Source organism: Colobus angolensis, unplaced genomic scaffold (genome assembly GCF_000951035.1).
Source record: "Colobus angolensis palliatus isolate OR3802 unplaced genomic scaffold, Cang.pa_1.0 Scaffold26, whole genome shotgun sequence".
Taxonomy (NCBI): domain Eukaryota; kingdom Metazoa; phylum Chordata; class Mammalia; order Primates; family Cercopithecidae; genus Colobus; species Colobus angolensis.
Window position 1 is genome coordinate 9,677,074 of NW_012115821.1, and position 13,152 is coordinate 9,690,225.

Sequence of the window (13,152 nt, forward strand, 5' to 3'; positions counted from 1 at the left end):
CTACAACCCATTCAATAATCTACTCCTAATACCCTTTTAACAATTATTATTCCTGACTAATGGCCCAGGCATATCCAATTTTTCTTTTCTATCTCCTCCCTGTACAACTTGAAGCAGACATTTGAATCTGCATTTTCAAAATGAACGTTCCAACATACGCGGGCCTGCAATGAAAAATTACACTGTAGCATTTAATAACTACTCTAAAAAACAAATGTAACAACAATCAATATTAAACTCCTGTTAACCTTCCCCCTTCAGGGAGCATAAATACAATCTAGACAGTGATATAGTACCTTTATGCTGTCTTTAAAGAACATGTGTACAAAATGTCACTAAATCTGAAATGGGCTGTCATAGACCTACTATAGCTTCATATGCAAATTTGAAGCTGGAGCACTGCTTTTTTCTAATATGTATTATAATGATGATGATAATAATAAAATGGCTTTATGGTTTGCTCACTAATTACATGGCACTTAACATTTGCATGAATTTTTTTTTTAAAAAAAATACTGATAACTATTCTCAATTTCTTATCCACTAGTTCTAATGGCCATAAAATTAGCCTGCCACTTTCGCTGAATTTTAACACAAACTCTTGTACTACAGAAAATGTAGGCCGATTAATCACTCCTGCCAAAAAGCTTGAAGATACAATACGTCTTGCTGAACTAGTCATTGAAGTTCTTCAGCAAAATGAGGAGCACCATGCAGAGGTGAGCAGGCTTGGTGGGAAGTATATCTTACTGTACCTTAGCTGAGCTTGCAGAGCTGATTTTCCCAGCCAGATTGTGAATAAGATGCCTTAACACCCATTTTCTTTTAACTGGGATTGCAAAGGGAATGAAAGTGGAAGTTTTGCAAGAAGTCTTTGGAAGGTTATTTTGAACAACCAAAAAGTGGTTGCATGTTGTATGTTTCAGCCTAAGTTTTCAGATGTTTCTAGCAACAAACAAATGAGGTGAGTGCTTTTTAATCATTCAAGCAGCATCTGGTTATCATTGTCCAGAACACAAAATATTTTTTGGTTTTTTGTGGTTGTTTTTGTTGCCACCACTGTTGTTTTTATTAGTAGTCATTTGGTGTGTGAACAAGAGACCTTCTTTCTCAATTTATTTCTGTAACTTACTCTGCTTGTACTAGAGTCTTCCTTTTTTTTTTTTTTTTTAATCTTAGATTGCCTGGGTTGTTAAACACAGTGACAGAAGCAAATTATTCTGTGTTGTTCAACTTGTCGATTCTCTAACATACATCTAAATAAATATAGCTACTTTTTTAAACAAACTACTATCAAAATGATCCTTTTGATAATAATTATAAACCAAGGGATTTCAAGGCTAACTAAATCTCAAACCTATAAGGACTTAACCTAACACTTTCAAGAAAAGATTCCAAAATTTCATGATGGTTAAATGGTTATATCAATGCTAATCTCAAAATTGATATTTAAAATCATCTCTCTTAAAATAATCTTTTTGAAAATGGCATAATTCTCCCCCTATCTCGACACTCAGATTTACAACAAAGGGGAAAAATGACATTTCCTAAAAGTAATTTCTCAAGTACCTAAAATGACCATTCCATGACTAAATGGAAATTGCCAGTATAGTTAAATAATACATAATACACCATAAATCCAACCATCCCGACTAATGCCTGATTGCATATTTAAATTTCCTCCCTGTTTTTCTACTATTTTATTCAATCTTGGCTGATCGTGGCAGGGGAGAGAGGTATGTGACTAAACCGAATGAACCAGCCACCTGCTGTCATACTTTGTGCATGCCCTTCCAGTACCATGTCTTCTAATGGGACTTTTCCTGGTGCTCCTGCTTTCTAACACTGACCCAAGGAATGTAACAGCAACTTCCAGTGGACTGCTTGTGAAATGGGTGACCCTCCACATCAGGGTCAATGTGGGTGATTCTCTTGTGCGTGCATGAAGCAATTGATATACTTAACAACGACTGCAGTTACATCCCAACACAACGCCTCCTACCTGCCTTGACTCTGTCCTTAGCCTGGTGTAGTTTCCTATGTCTGTCTGTACTTACCTTTATTACAGCAGATGAGTACCAAACTGAGTAACTAGTAGCTCGCCAGAGTGATACTAATCTTCCTCAACAACCGTCTCTATGTGAATCATATATACAGTATTTATATATAGAGAGAGTGCTGAAGAATTTTTTCCCTGAAAACCCTCAGAGAATGGGGGTAAGACCCCTTGAGGCAGGTAGAACTAATTCATACAGCATCTATCTGCAACGCACAGCCACGAGTGATAAGGAAAAGCAAATCGATAACCTCCAAACATGTAACAATTAAGTGGGTTAGAATATTTTTCCTATGCTATCCTATAGGATGTTCTTTTCAGACTGCAGGCATCTAGGGTTCCGGTGATGGTAAGTGTGTTCTTCCCAGGTGTCTTCAAAGTCATCTCCAGAGGCATGGAGGGGCTCCGGCCTGCCCTTCTCTGATCTGAGTGGTTGAGGCTCTTCCCATGATGCTGGACAAAACCCACACATTCTTGAAGACATAAATACAAAGAGGACAATTTTCTCAGTCACAATTGTGCTTTTAAGTGAATCAGAGGAGAAGAAAAATGACAGATATACTTGATTTATAATCAGGTTATTTTTGGAGGCTGCTAAGGGCTAAGAAAGGATGTATATTTTTCTAAATTACACAAAAGAAACACCAAAGGAGGGCTTATATGCTAAACAAGACACGTTTCACTTTTCCAAAAAGCCCTTTTTCACTGTGTTAATCCTTATCCTAAACTGCCCTAATAACCATCATCACAAAATGTTTTAATCTTATATATTCAAAAGCCATTCAAAGCAAATAAATAGGGTAGACATCAACTCAATTCCCATTACCAACTTTAAAACTTAGTAATGAAAACTTCAGCATACTTTGGAGTGCCTGAGACCAAATTTTCTTTTAGATAAATGTGCAGAATTCTTTCCAAAATTAATAATTTTACCCAATCACAAAATCTTCTCCATCAATCAAAAGCTACCTATTGAGTATCTTCTATCTGCTGAGCACCGAGGCAAATACCTTGGTGCTTTTTGAAAGACAACTAGGCATAGGACACCCTGTCCTTCAAACAAGAGAACACAGGGTGTCCAGGAGCTTAGGCTCTGTGCCAGAGAAGTGTGACTTTGAATCCCAGCTTTGCCTCTTCTCTTCCAGGATAACTTCTCTCATCCTGTAAAGTGTAGACAAGAATAGATGGTCATTGTTAGAGTGGAAGGCCACGTTCGGTAAAGCAACTGGTGTTGTGCCCGGCACAAAGTGAGCACCCCACAAAGGCTGGCTCTTGTGTTACTAGGAACAAATTGCTAAGGAAACAAAATATAAGAATATCTGATTATCAAAGTGACAAAACCTGTGTGGAAAGTATCAAATGAACAGAATAAACAGAATGTGTTGAGAGCAGATTCATTTCAAGGTGCAGTGGACCAGAAAGGCACTACTACCTGTTCTCAACTTTCACTTACAGATTGAAATCACGTGGACAGCTCTTGAAAATTCAGATCCCCAGGTCTTGCCCCAGCTCAATTTATTGGAATCTTCCAGGGAGGTGCTGCGCATGGGTAATTTTTAAAAGCTGCCCAGGTGATTCCAGTGTACAACCAGGGTCAAGACTGGCTGGAGTACAGTGGAAGACGTAGCATTACCTCTGGCACACTAAACATGGGGTTTTTCTTCCCCAGAAGAAAGAGTACGACAATTGTTTTCTACCAATCAGTACTCACTACCATGTTCTCTGGGTGCTCAGTAAACTAAAAAAAAAAAAAAAAAAAAAAAAAAGGAAAAAAAGACTAAATCCTAAGCTTGGATCTTGGCTGTGTGGCCATGCTGTTTGGTGGTACCACTCAAATCAAAGTAACTAGTAGGCTTGCCTCCTCCACCTAAAAAAAATAATAATAATAATAATAATCCTTAAAGACATTTTAAATTCCAAGATAAAGTAATTAAATGTCCCAAGAAGAGAAATCTCTCCAGCTAAGAATACATCATATGTACACACATGCAGTATATGGTAGCAGTGGTCACATTTATCTCTTAATTGCAACTTAACTCTGTTTCCAGAGTCTAATCTATTCACAAACATACATACACAAATTATGCCTTCATGTATGGTTGCTACACCTTCCCAATCTCTCTCTATGTATACGTATGTATATGTATATATGTATTGTGGTATATAGATGAGTACATATATACATGTTAGTTTGTGTGCAAAATATACAGTGTGTTTGATGTAGACTGTACCCCTAAAGCACACATCTTTGTCTTTGAATAATGAAAAACTCTGGGTAAGTATTTAATAGCGAAAGTATAACTCCTTATTCTCCTTATTGTCTTTGGAAAAGGTTTATAAGACTTTAGATGCCCATGAACATTGTGAGTTAGCTCAAGTACAAAAATAGCATTCACCTGTATGAGCAAGCATAAAATAAATATTTTTTAAGCCTGGCCTTTCCCAACCCAGTCACACAGATTCTGTTCATTTAATTGGAATTACACTTTGGCTTTCTGGCTGTTACTGCCCTTGCTAGAATGATTTTGTTCTTCTTGGAGAGTCAGGTTTGATTACAAGGTTTTGAAAAGAATTCCCTGAATGTACAAAAATAGTTCTGGTCCTCACTTATTCTACAGTCCCCCAATTTAAATTCTCTTGGTTCACTAGATACCTAAACTGTTCTACCAGATTCCAATAGCAATGATTCATACAACAGTAGTCATCGTTCTTTGCAGGGCTAATAATATCTACATGATTACTAATGCAAGGATGGTAGATAGTTGCTCAATAATATATTAAATTACAATGAGGGACTAAGTTCTCTATAGATCGTAGAAGTGGCACTTCTTATGACCTCTGGTTTGCAGCTTTTAAGTAAAAAATTTGGTAAGAGGTCCGGCGCGGTGGTTCATGCCTGTAATCCCAGCACTTTGGGAGGCCGAGGCAGGCAGACCACCTGAGGCCAGGAGTTTGAGACCAACCTAACCAATATGTTGAAACCCCGTCTCTACTAAAAATACAAAAAAAAAAAAAAGTTAGCCAGGTATGGTGGCAGGTGCCTGTAATTCCAGCTAGTCAGGAGGCTGAGGCAGGGGTTGCAGTGAGCCAAGATCACACCATTGTACTCCAGCCTGGGTAACAAGAGCAAAACTCCGTCTCAAAAAAAAAAAAAAAAAAAAAATTGCTGATAAGAGCCAGATATGAGATTGGGTTAAGAAACTTAAGAAACTTTTAATTTCAAACATATGAGCTTCATTTTTTTGTTTTGTTTTGTTTTTTCCTGTCATTCTAGGGCAAATTGTGTCTGGGGAGGCAACTCAATCTTCCTAGTAACTTTTCTTGGACTCATCCTGAAGATGTAAAGTTAGTTGAATAACTAAAGAATAAGTACTAGCCAACATTTAGTGTACCTATGTGAATTTTTCAAATATCTGGAATCAGGATTGATGAGGATCAACCTTCCACATAGGGGTGGAGATGGAACTTCATCCAGCAAGTTCCAGGATTTAGATGGTCTCTGCCTAAAAGACTGGTGGCTGGGAAAGTTCTGGGGGTGGCATGGAGGGCTACTTTATCTACTGGACTTAGCTAGGTAGTCAGTGGAGTAAGCCCTAAACCCCAGGGCTCTCATCTGCAGGTGGTGAAACTATAGTAAAACCTCATCGGTTCAGACTCAAATACTGGAATCTGTGACAATTTAATTGCAGATGTGACTCTTTTAATTTTTCTTATGTAATATATTTGACTTGATCTCAACTTTCTCAGGAAATTCTAATGACTCTTCTTACAAGTTAGAGGAATCCAATACCCTTTTTCCATCTTAGGATCTACAAAATTAAATCTACTGTTTCTTTGACTTCAATTTATAAGTCAACTTAACTATAATTATTAGATGCTTAAAAAACTTTTACACTTATGATGCATTAATAACTAATGTAGACTTAATGAGTACTTTTTACTTTAGTGTCCAATTATAGGCTACATTCAAAAACAGTAAAAGGATATCTCTTTTTAGAAAGTCCAATAAGTTAGGCTTTTTTTGCTGACAGGCCAGCATCTCCCCTCTCCCATTACTCTGAATCAGTGAGGTTTTACTGTAAATTAAAATGGAAACAGCAGGTGTCTATTTCCAGCCAAGCCAACCTTGCAGAATGGTCCATGACTTGATTTTTTTCATTTAATTTGCAAACCAGCCACATGTTGATAAAGGAGAAGTAAGTAAAGTGAAATCTGGTGAAAGAAGAGAGGTGGACCCCTATTCTGCCTCCTAGTGGCTGTTAGAATGTCCCTCTAATAACTAATAGATCACAAAAGAGCTTGGTCATTGAACAAACCCTTTCATTTATGGAATTATTTCCATAATCATCTTTCATATTTTCAAATGCCTTCCCATCTTTTTTTGGTGAATGCTCCGGAAAGTGTTTCCAATGTAAATACTTTGCGGCATTGAATGGGGATGTGGGGAACCAGAAGGGGCTGGCAATTTGTTTCTGTTTTTCTGCTCTCTTTGAAATCGGCAAAACAGGGCCTGTTGACACTGCCACTCATTCTGCATGCTCCCTGCCAGAAATGATTAGTCAACATGCATGCATGCCTTTGAATTGAATTCACATCTGGCTCAGTCTGATGTGAATGTCACCCCCTGAGACCCCGCACAATGATTTCCAAGGGCCCATGTGCATGAAAATGAGTTACTTCACTGATATTTTTTGGTTTTCAATGTACATATGTCTCCAACCCCCAGAAAAATAAGTCCTGATCTTACTCAGTGTTTTCTAGCCTAAGCCTGATCTTTCCTCCAGACTGGATACAAAACCAAAGGCTCCTTGCTTAAAAAGATTTCAACTCAAAAGTTTTGTGACAATTCCAACAATGGTTTTCTTTGACTTAGTATGAAATAGGAGTAACATTTCCAACGTATAGGAAACGTGAGTTCTTGAGTTTTTGTATGAGACCATAGACAAGCCCCAGATATGTAGATATAAGTGAACAATAATTGCAAATTTTCAAGTTAGACCAGCAGAAAACCCATAAACACAGTGAAGAAACTCCCAGATTTTAATACCTTAGAGCAAGAACTAGCCAACAGCGATGACAAAGAGCATGACTCGAAATGTATTGAGTTATTGTAAATTGAACAGATGTTCCACGTCTGTCATTTCTACTGCAGCATCCTCTGACCCACAGGTTAGAATAAAGGCTCTCTATGGCAGGCCTAGAATCACACAAAGCACTGCCTTAGACACTTAGCACCCAAATTGTATCAAAAATTCTGTTCTCTTTACAATAAAATTACCAAACCCTGCTGGATGCACCATTAATTTTGAACAGTGAAGGCTAGAGTTCACATCTTATGTCCAAGAAAGAAGCTCATCACCTCTTTGTCTGTTGTTTTTCTGCCAAATTTCAAAGGCCTTTGCATGGTGGTCAGATTTAATGGTGGAGCATGCAGAGACGTTCCTGTCACTCTTTGCAGTAGACATGGATGCAGCCTTAGAGGTGCAACCTCCAGACACATGGGACAGTTTTCCACTGTTTCAGCTGCTGAATGATTTTCTCCGTACTGACTGTATGTATTATCTTTGACTGTTTGACTTTCCTAAGTAGTGTGCAGATAAACCGATTGCTAAGATGTCTTTATCCCAAGCAGACTACAGGCTTGACATAGCTCTTCATGGTTTTATTATTATTAACCCCACCCCCCCCCAAAAAAAGAAACATGCATCTGAAGGGTATTCCCTTTCTTCCAAAAAGTGCCCTTTTCTAGGGAAGCTCTCTCTTAACTAGACAGAATAACCTGAGAGTAATGTGAGAAGAGGTATCCATTTTTTGTGTATTTTATTGGCTCTCAAATTAATTAACCTCTTCATATTTTGCAATTTTTATCAAAAGTGGCTTTCTAGATGAAAAAAAATTCCAGCTGAATAACATGTCAAGCATTTCAGAACTATGTTATAGCAACAACAACCATAAAATAGACCTTCCTCCCCAGAGAGGGTGATGAAGGAGGGCAGAGTATAAAGAATGTTCTTTCTTCCTAGTAACTTAATGGGAGGAAGGGAAGTGGGTGCAAGGAAAACAGAAAAAACAATGGTATGAATTGCTGTTTTTGTTTTTTCTTAAAGTAGCATGATCATTTTTGCTTTTAGAAGATTAATACCAAGGGATAAAGTGTTTTTTAATTCCATTTCAATGTTTTTATGTACTTTTTTCCTTCTCTTCTCTTTTTGGCTTCCTTAGAAGCAGTATATTTAATGTAGAAGACAATCAATCTTCTGTATGTGTGTGTTGTACATTGATAAAGTAGCTGTGGGTTCTTAACAAGCTTTTGCTTATCTGTCCTAGATAATTTGCGCAATGGAAAATTTCACAAACACCTGCAAGACCTGTTTGCCCCACTTGTTGTTAGATATGTGGATCTGATGGAGTCCTCAATTGCACAATCCATTCACAGGGGCTTTGAGCGGGAGTCATGGGAACCAGTCAAGTAAGGAAACCTTTTTTAATACCATCGGAGTTTGGGTACAAATGGCTGGAGAGTAATACAGAAATGGATTAATGATGTCATATGGGTTTCATTGTCAGTATGGACAGAGAGAAACACCATACATTTCTTCTACTATGATGCTCATAGCTTCCTTGCCCAAATGGCAGGAGGGTGGGGGATGGAGGAGTTGGGCAGTGTGCAGGAAGAGGTTGAAAAAATGTTTTATGAAATGAAATATCTTATTGCACAAGATATATAAGGAAGAAGGAATATAAACTTGGCTGTGATATTTGTGTGGTATGTCCTACTCCAATGATGTTATCTCTAGGAATCAGTGTTCCCCAAAGTGTGTTCAGTAGGGGTCTAGGCAGGGAGGTCAACAAACTTTTTCTACAAAAGGCCGTATAATATATACTTAGGCTTTTGGAGCCACATAATCTCTGTCACAACTCAACTCTGTCATTGTGTGAAAGCATGAAAACAGTCATAGACAGTATGTAGAAGAATGAGGGTAGCTGTGTTCCAATGAAACTTTGTTAACGAAACAGGTTCATAGTTTGCCATTCCCTGGTCTAGGCCTTTTAGATGCACCTTTTAAAAAAAACCTTTATGGCCAAGTATGTTTAGGAAACAATACCTACTCCACTGACCTAGAATTTTGTGTAACTTTGTTTAACCCAGATTTTCCTAAAAGCATTTGACCACAGTGTGCTTTTTTTTTAAATGGGACATATACCCTGCAGGATAAATTATGGGAAATCTTGTGGGTTGCAAGTTTGTCAATTTCCACAAATGCTTGGCAAATTTTAGGTCTTATTTGAAAATGTTTGGCAGGCTTGGTGCCATCTCCATTCCCCAGATGGGAAGAGGGCTTGACTTGAGGCTCCAGAGGGTCAGTCTCAGACTCCCCTTTCTGAAAAAATAGAGACTTCTATATGGAGAGTTTGGTGGTTATGGTTTGATGGTTTGAAAAGCTCCAGTAAAGCCTAGTGTTGGATTTGCCCTATTAGTTTCTTTCTTTCTTTCTTTCTTTTTTTTAAGGAAATCATTTTGTTCAAGCTAGTCTTTTATATCTTTGGGATGCAGCAAACAGTATGGAGTAAAGTAGAGGGATGTTACAAGCACATTTTAGGAACTCCAGAACAAATATTCATGAGGCCTTTCCTCAGTTTGGAAGCGTTGACTTGCAGTCTATTTTAAGGCAGTTTTCTAAACTGAGACCCTCCTCTAATGTTATACTGTATAAGGCTCTCACTGATAAATTAATGCAAAATAGGCTTTTCTGCCTCCCTTCCACATCTGAGCCACAAGAGAAGTTTCCCTATTGAGAGGAGGTTAATAACCACTAGCTCTTCCTTTGTGAATACCAAGAAATTTAAATTTTAGTTTGTTATTCTCCAGTTTATAACAGTCTCTTAATATGGCCCTACTGACTTTTAACTCATGAGGGTAGAACTGGGTCCCTTGATGGAAAGTTATTAATGAGAGACTTTATTTTTTTTTAATGCTCAATACAATCAAGACAGTTGTGCTGGAGAATAGCTATTAAGAGGAAAAGGTTAAAATGAGTAATATTTACATTTTAAAATAACAGTGGTCTTGAAATAACATTTACTTACTTGCATTTAAATACAGAGACTACTACTAGTAACACACATGGAAGACAACGATTGGTATCCTTCACTATTCCCTTGAAGAGCCCTAGGTTTAGTGCCCCATCTTCCATTTACTAGCCAGAAGTAAAGGGTTCAAATCTCTATGAACTTGTTTACTCCCCTGCAAAACTGAAGTTTTCAAAATGTGCCTATCCGGTGTCTGAGAATTGTTGTGAAACCTTGTGATAATGTCACTAAGTCATTTTATAATCTGTTAAATTTCTTAAAAGTCAAACACAGCCGGGTGCAGTGACTCATGCCTGTAATCCTAGCACTTTGGGAGGCCGAGGCGGGCAGATCACAAGGCCAGGAGATGGAGACCATCCTGGCTAATACGGTGAAACCCCGTCTCTACTAAAAATACAAAAAATTAGCCAGGTATGGTGGCAGGCACCTGTAGTCCCAGCTACTCGGGAGGCTGAGGCAGGAGAATGGAGTGAACCCAGGAGTCGGAGGTTGCAGTGAGCTGAGATCACTCCACTGCACTCCAGCCTGGGTGACAGAGTGAGACTCCATCTCAAAAAAAAAAAAAAAAGAAAGAAAAAAAGTTAAACACAGGAGTGCTACTTCTTTGGGTGCATTAAATATTCTTAATACTATCAGAAATAAAGACAGACTCAAAATCATCTTCATACCTGAAAGTCTTAGTCTAGGAATGCTTTCTTGGGAATTTTTTTTTACCAATTAAAAAAATAAAATTTAAACCCTTGCATGGGCAATTTAAAGGTCTGCAAATTGTGAATAAAGGAATAATAGTTGTAAATAATAACCTGAGAATTATGCAGATATGTGTGTGTTTTTTAGTAGCTTTTTGCTATCCAAAATTGTGCTGTTAGTGAATATGATTGTGGTTTGTTCAATTCATGCTAAATAGTATATGCCTTTCAGAGTATGTGGAGATCTTTTAAAGTGCCAACTAAGGGCTGGGTGTGGTAGTTCACACTTGTAATCCCAACACTTTGTGGGGCCAAGGCGAGAGGATCACTTGAGGCCAGGAGTTCAAGACCAGCCTGGGCAACATAACCATACTTCATCTCTACAAAATAAAAAAAAGTAGCCAGGCATGGTGGCGCAGCATGTAGTCCAAGCTACTCAGGAGGCTGAGGTGGGAGGATTGCTTGAGCCCAGGAGTTCAAGGTTGCAGTGAGCCATGATCCTGCCACTGTACTCCAGCCTGGGGTGATAGAGTAAGACCCTATTTGTATTTTTACAAAACAAACAAACAAACAAAAACAGTGCTAACTAAAATACAAGCTACCACACACATTGTATCAGCCGATTTTTAAACAGTATGGATGCCATGGGACAGCTTTGCAGAATGGAATAAAATGGAGTGTAAAAAAGAGCTTGGAGACATGTTATGTGCTAAGAGGAGTGAGTCTCTCTATGCTTCCTACGATGTGAATAGAAATAAAATGTGAACTTCCATCTGACTACTTATTGGTGGGTTGATGAAGAAGCAGATTCGTTTCTCTTCTTGGATTTTTTTTTCTAAGTGAAGAATGATCTTTTTGGCATACTTCTCATCAAGCTCACCCCAAAACAAGAAATGAACTTAGGTAAATAGATTTAGTTTGCTCAGTGTTTTCCATTTTTGCCACGTAATCTTCCAATACACACATACACACACACACACACACACACAGCCTTTCTTTCAAATAATTGTTATCCTCAAATAGTTCTGTTCTTCTACTTTTCAAAATTTATAAGCACCTGGTTATAAGTAAAATGAGCAATGCATTATAATGTTTACTTCAAAATAACTAGCATTCAAAATACTGAAGAAAAATAGCAATCTGACAAGAAAATACTACCGATGTATTGAGTTTGCTAAAAAAGGAAATTAAAAATATTCTTTATCCTTCAGATTTTCTTATTTCAAAATATGGCCCTGTAAAAGAAAATAGAGATATCATCATTTAAGCTTATTACAATTGAGGTTATTTAAGATGAACAACAAAAACAACAACAACAAAAATAATTGAAGCTATTTGGTGGAAAGGGTAAAATGGCTGAGTCCTATGGCAGCCTTTCCCTAGAAAGACAGTCTTCCATCTCTTCAAAAAGAGAAAAGGGAGGCTACATCTCTGTTTCCGTTAAGCCAGACACAGTCATGGTTAGAATCTCTATGAATTGGTGGAAAATGTCATCTCATTGCTTCTAACCACAGCTGAAGATAGTCAGCTTCTCAAAGACAGTCCCAAGTTGTGAATAAAATCTGCAGCCCATGGCCCTTTCGTTGGTTTCCATCAGGACATGTAGTAGGGTCACCATTCACAGTTGGGCAGGTTGCTCACAATCCTTCTGGCAGCTGTGAATAAGAGATTTTGGTCCTAACGAGAAATGGACATTTCTATCAACTCTTCAGTGTTAGCTCATTGGTAATAAGCCATGGTGGCCTTCAGTATGAAAGAAAACCTAGAAAACAACTCATTCAAAGTCTTACCGAGTCTTGTACCTCTACCACCCTTGCCTACTACCTTTTCCCTGACAGATGGTCACTCAATCTTTACTTAAACACCTCCAAGCATGGGGAATCCTTGGCTACATGGTTGTCCACTTCAGGTTAGGACTGCTCTGAGGTAAGAGCCAGGACTTAACTCTGGACGTGGGGTTCAGAAACCAGACCAAATTGAGAACTAGCTAAAACAAGGATGGGGCAAAAGTGGCTTTCCATAAGACAGGCCCACCAGTGTGCCATGTCAGTTTACCATTGCCATGGAGTTACCGCTCATTTCCATGTCAATGACCTGATGACCCAGATGTCACTACCCTTTGCCTAGAAATATCTTACATAAACCTCACCTTAATCTACTTGTAATTAACAGCATGTGTAAATATGACTCCACAACTGCCCTGAGCTGCTACTCTAAGCACACTGCCTGTGGGAAAGCCCTGCTCTACAGGAGCAGTCACAGCACTGTAATACCACCGGAGTTTTTTTTTTTTTTTTTTTTTTTTTTTTTGAGACA

The 13,152-nt window shown here is 38.2% G+C and overlaps 1 protein-coding gene across 1 annotated transcript in view; it reads left to right on the plus strand.

Moving 5' to 3' along the window:
- Window positions 1–13,152, plus strand: part of CADPS (Ca++-dependent secretion activator) — a 482,801-nt gene that overhangs the window by 378,343 nt on the left and 91,306 nt on the right. The window contains 4 exon segments of the mRNA XM_011947195.1: window positions 613–719; window positions 6,232–6,252; window positions 7,451–7,607; window positions 8,384–8,525. Of these exon segments, the coding sequence (XP_011802585.1) occupies window positions 613–719; window positions 6,232–6,252; window positions 7,451–7,607; window positions 8,384–8,525 (427 nt within the window).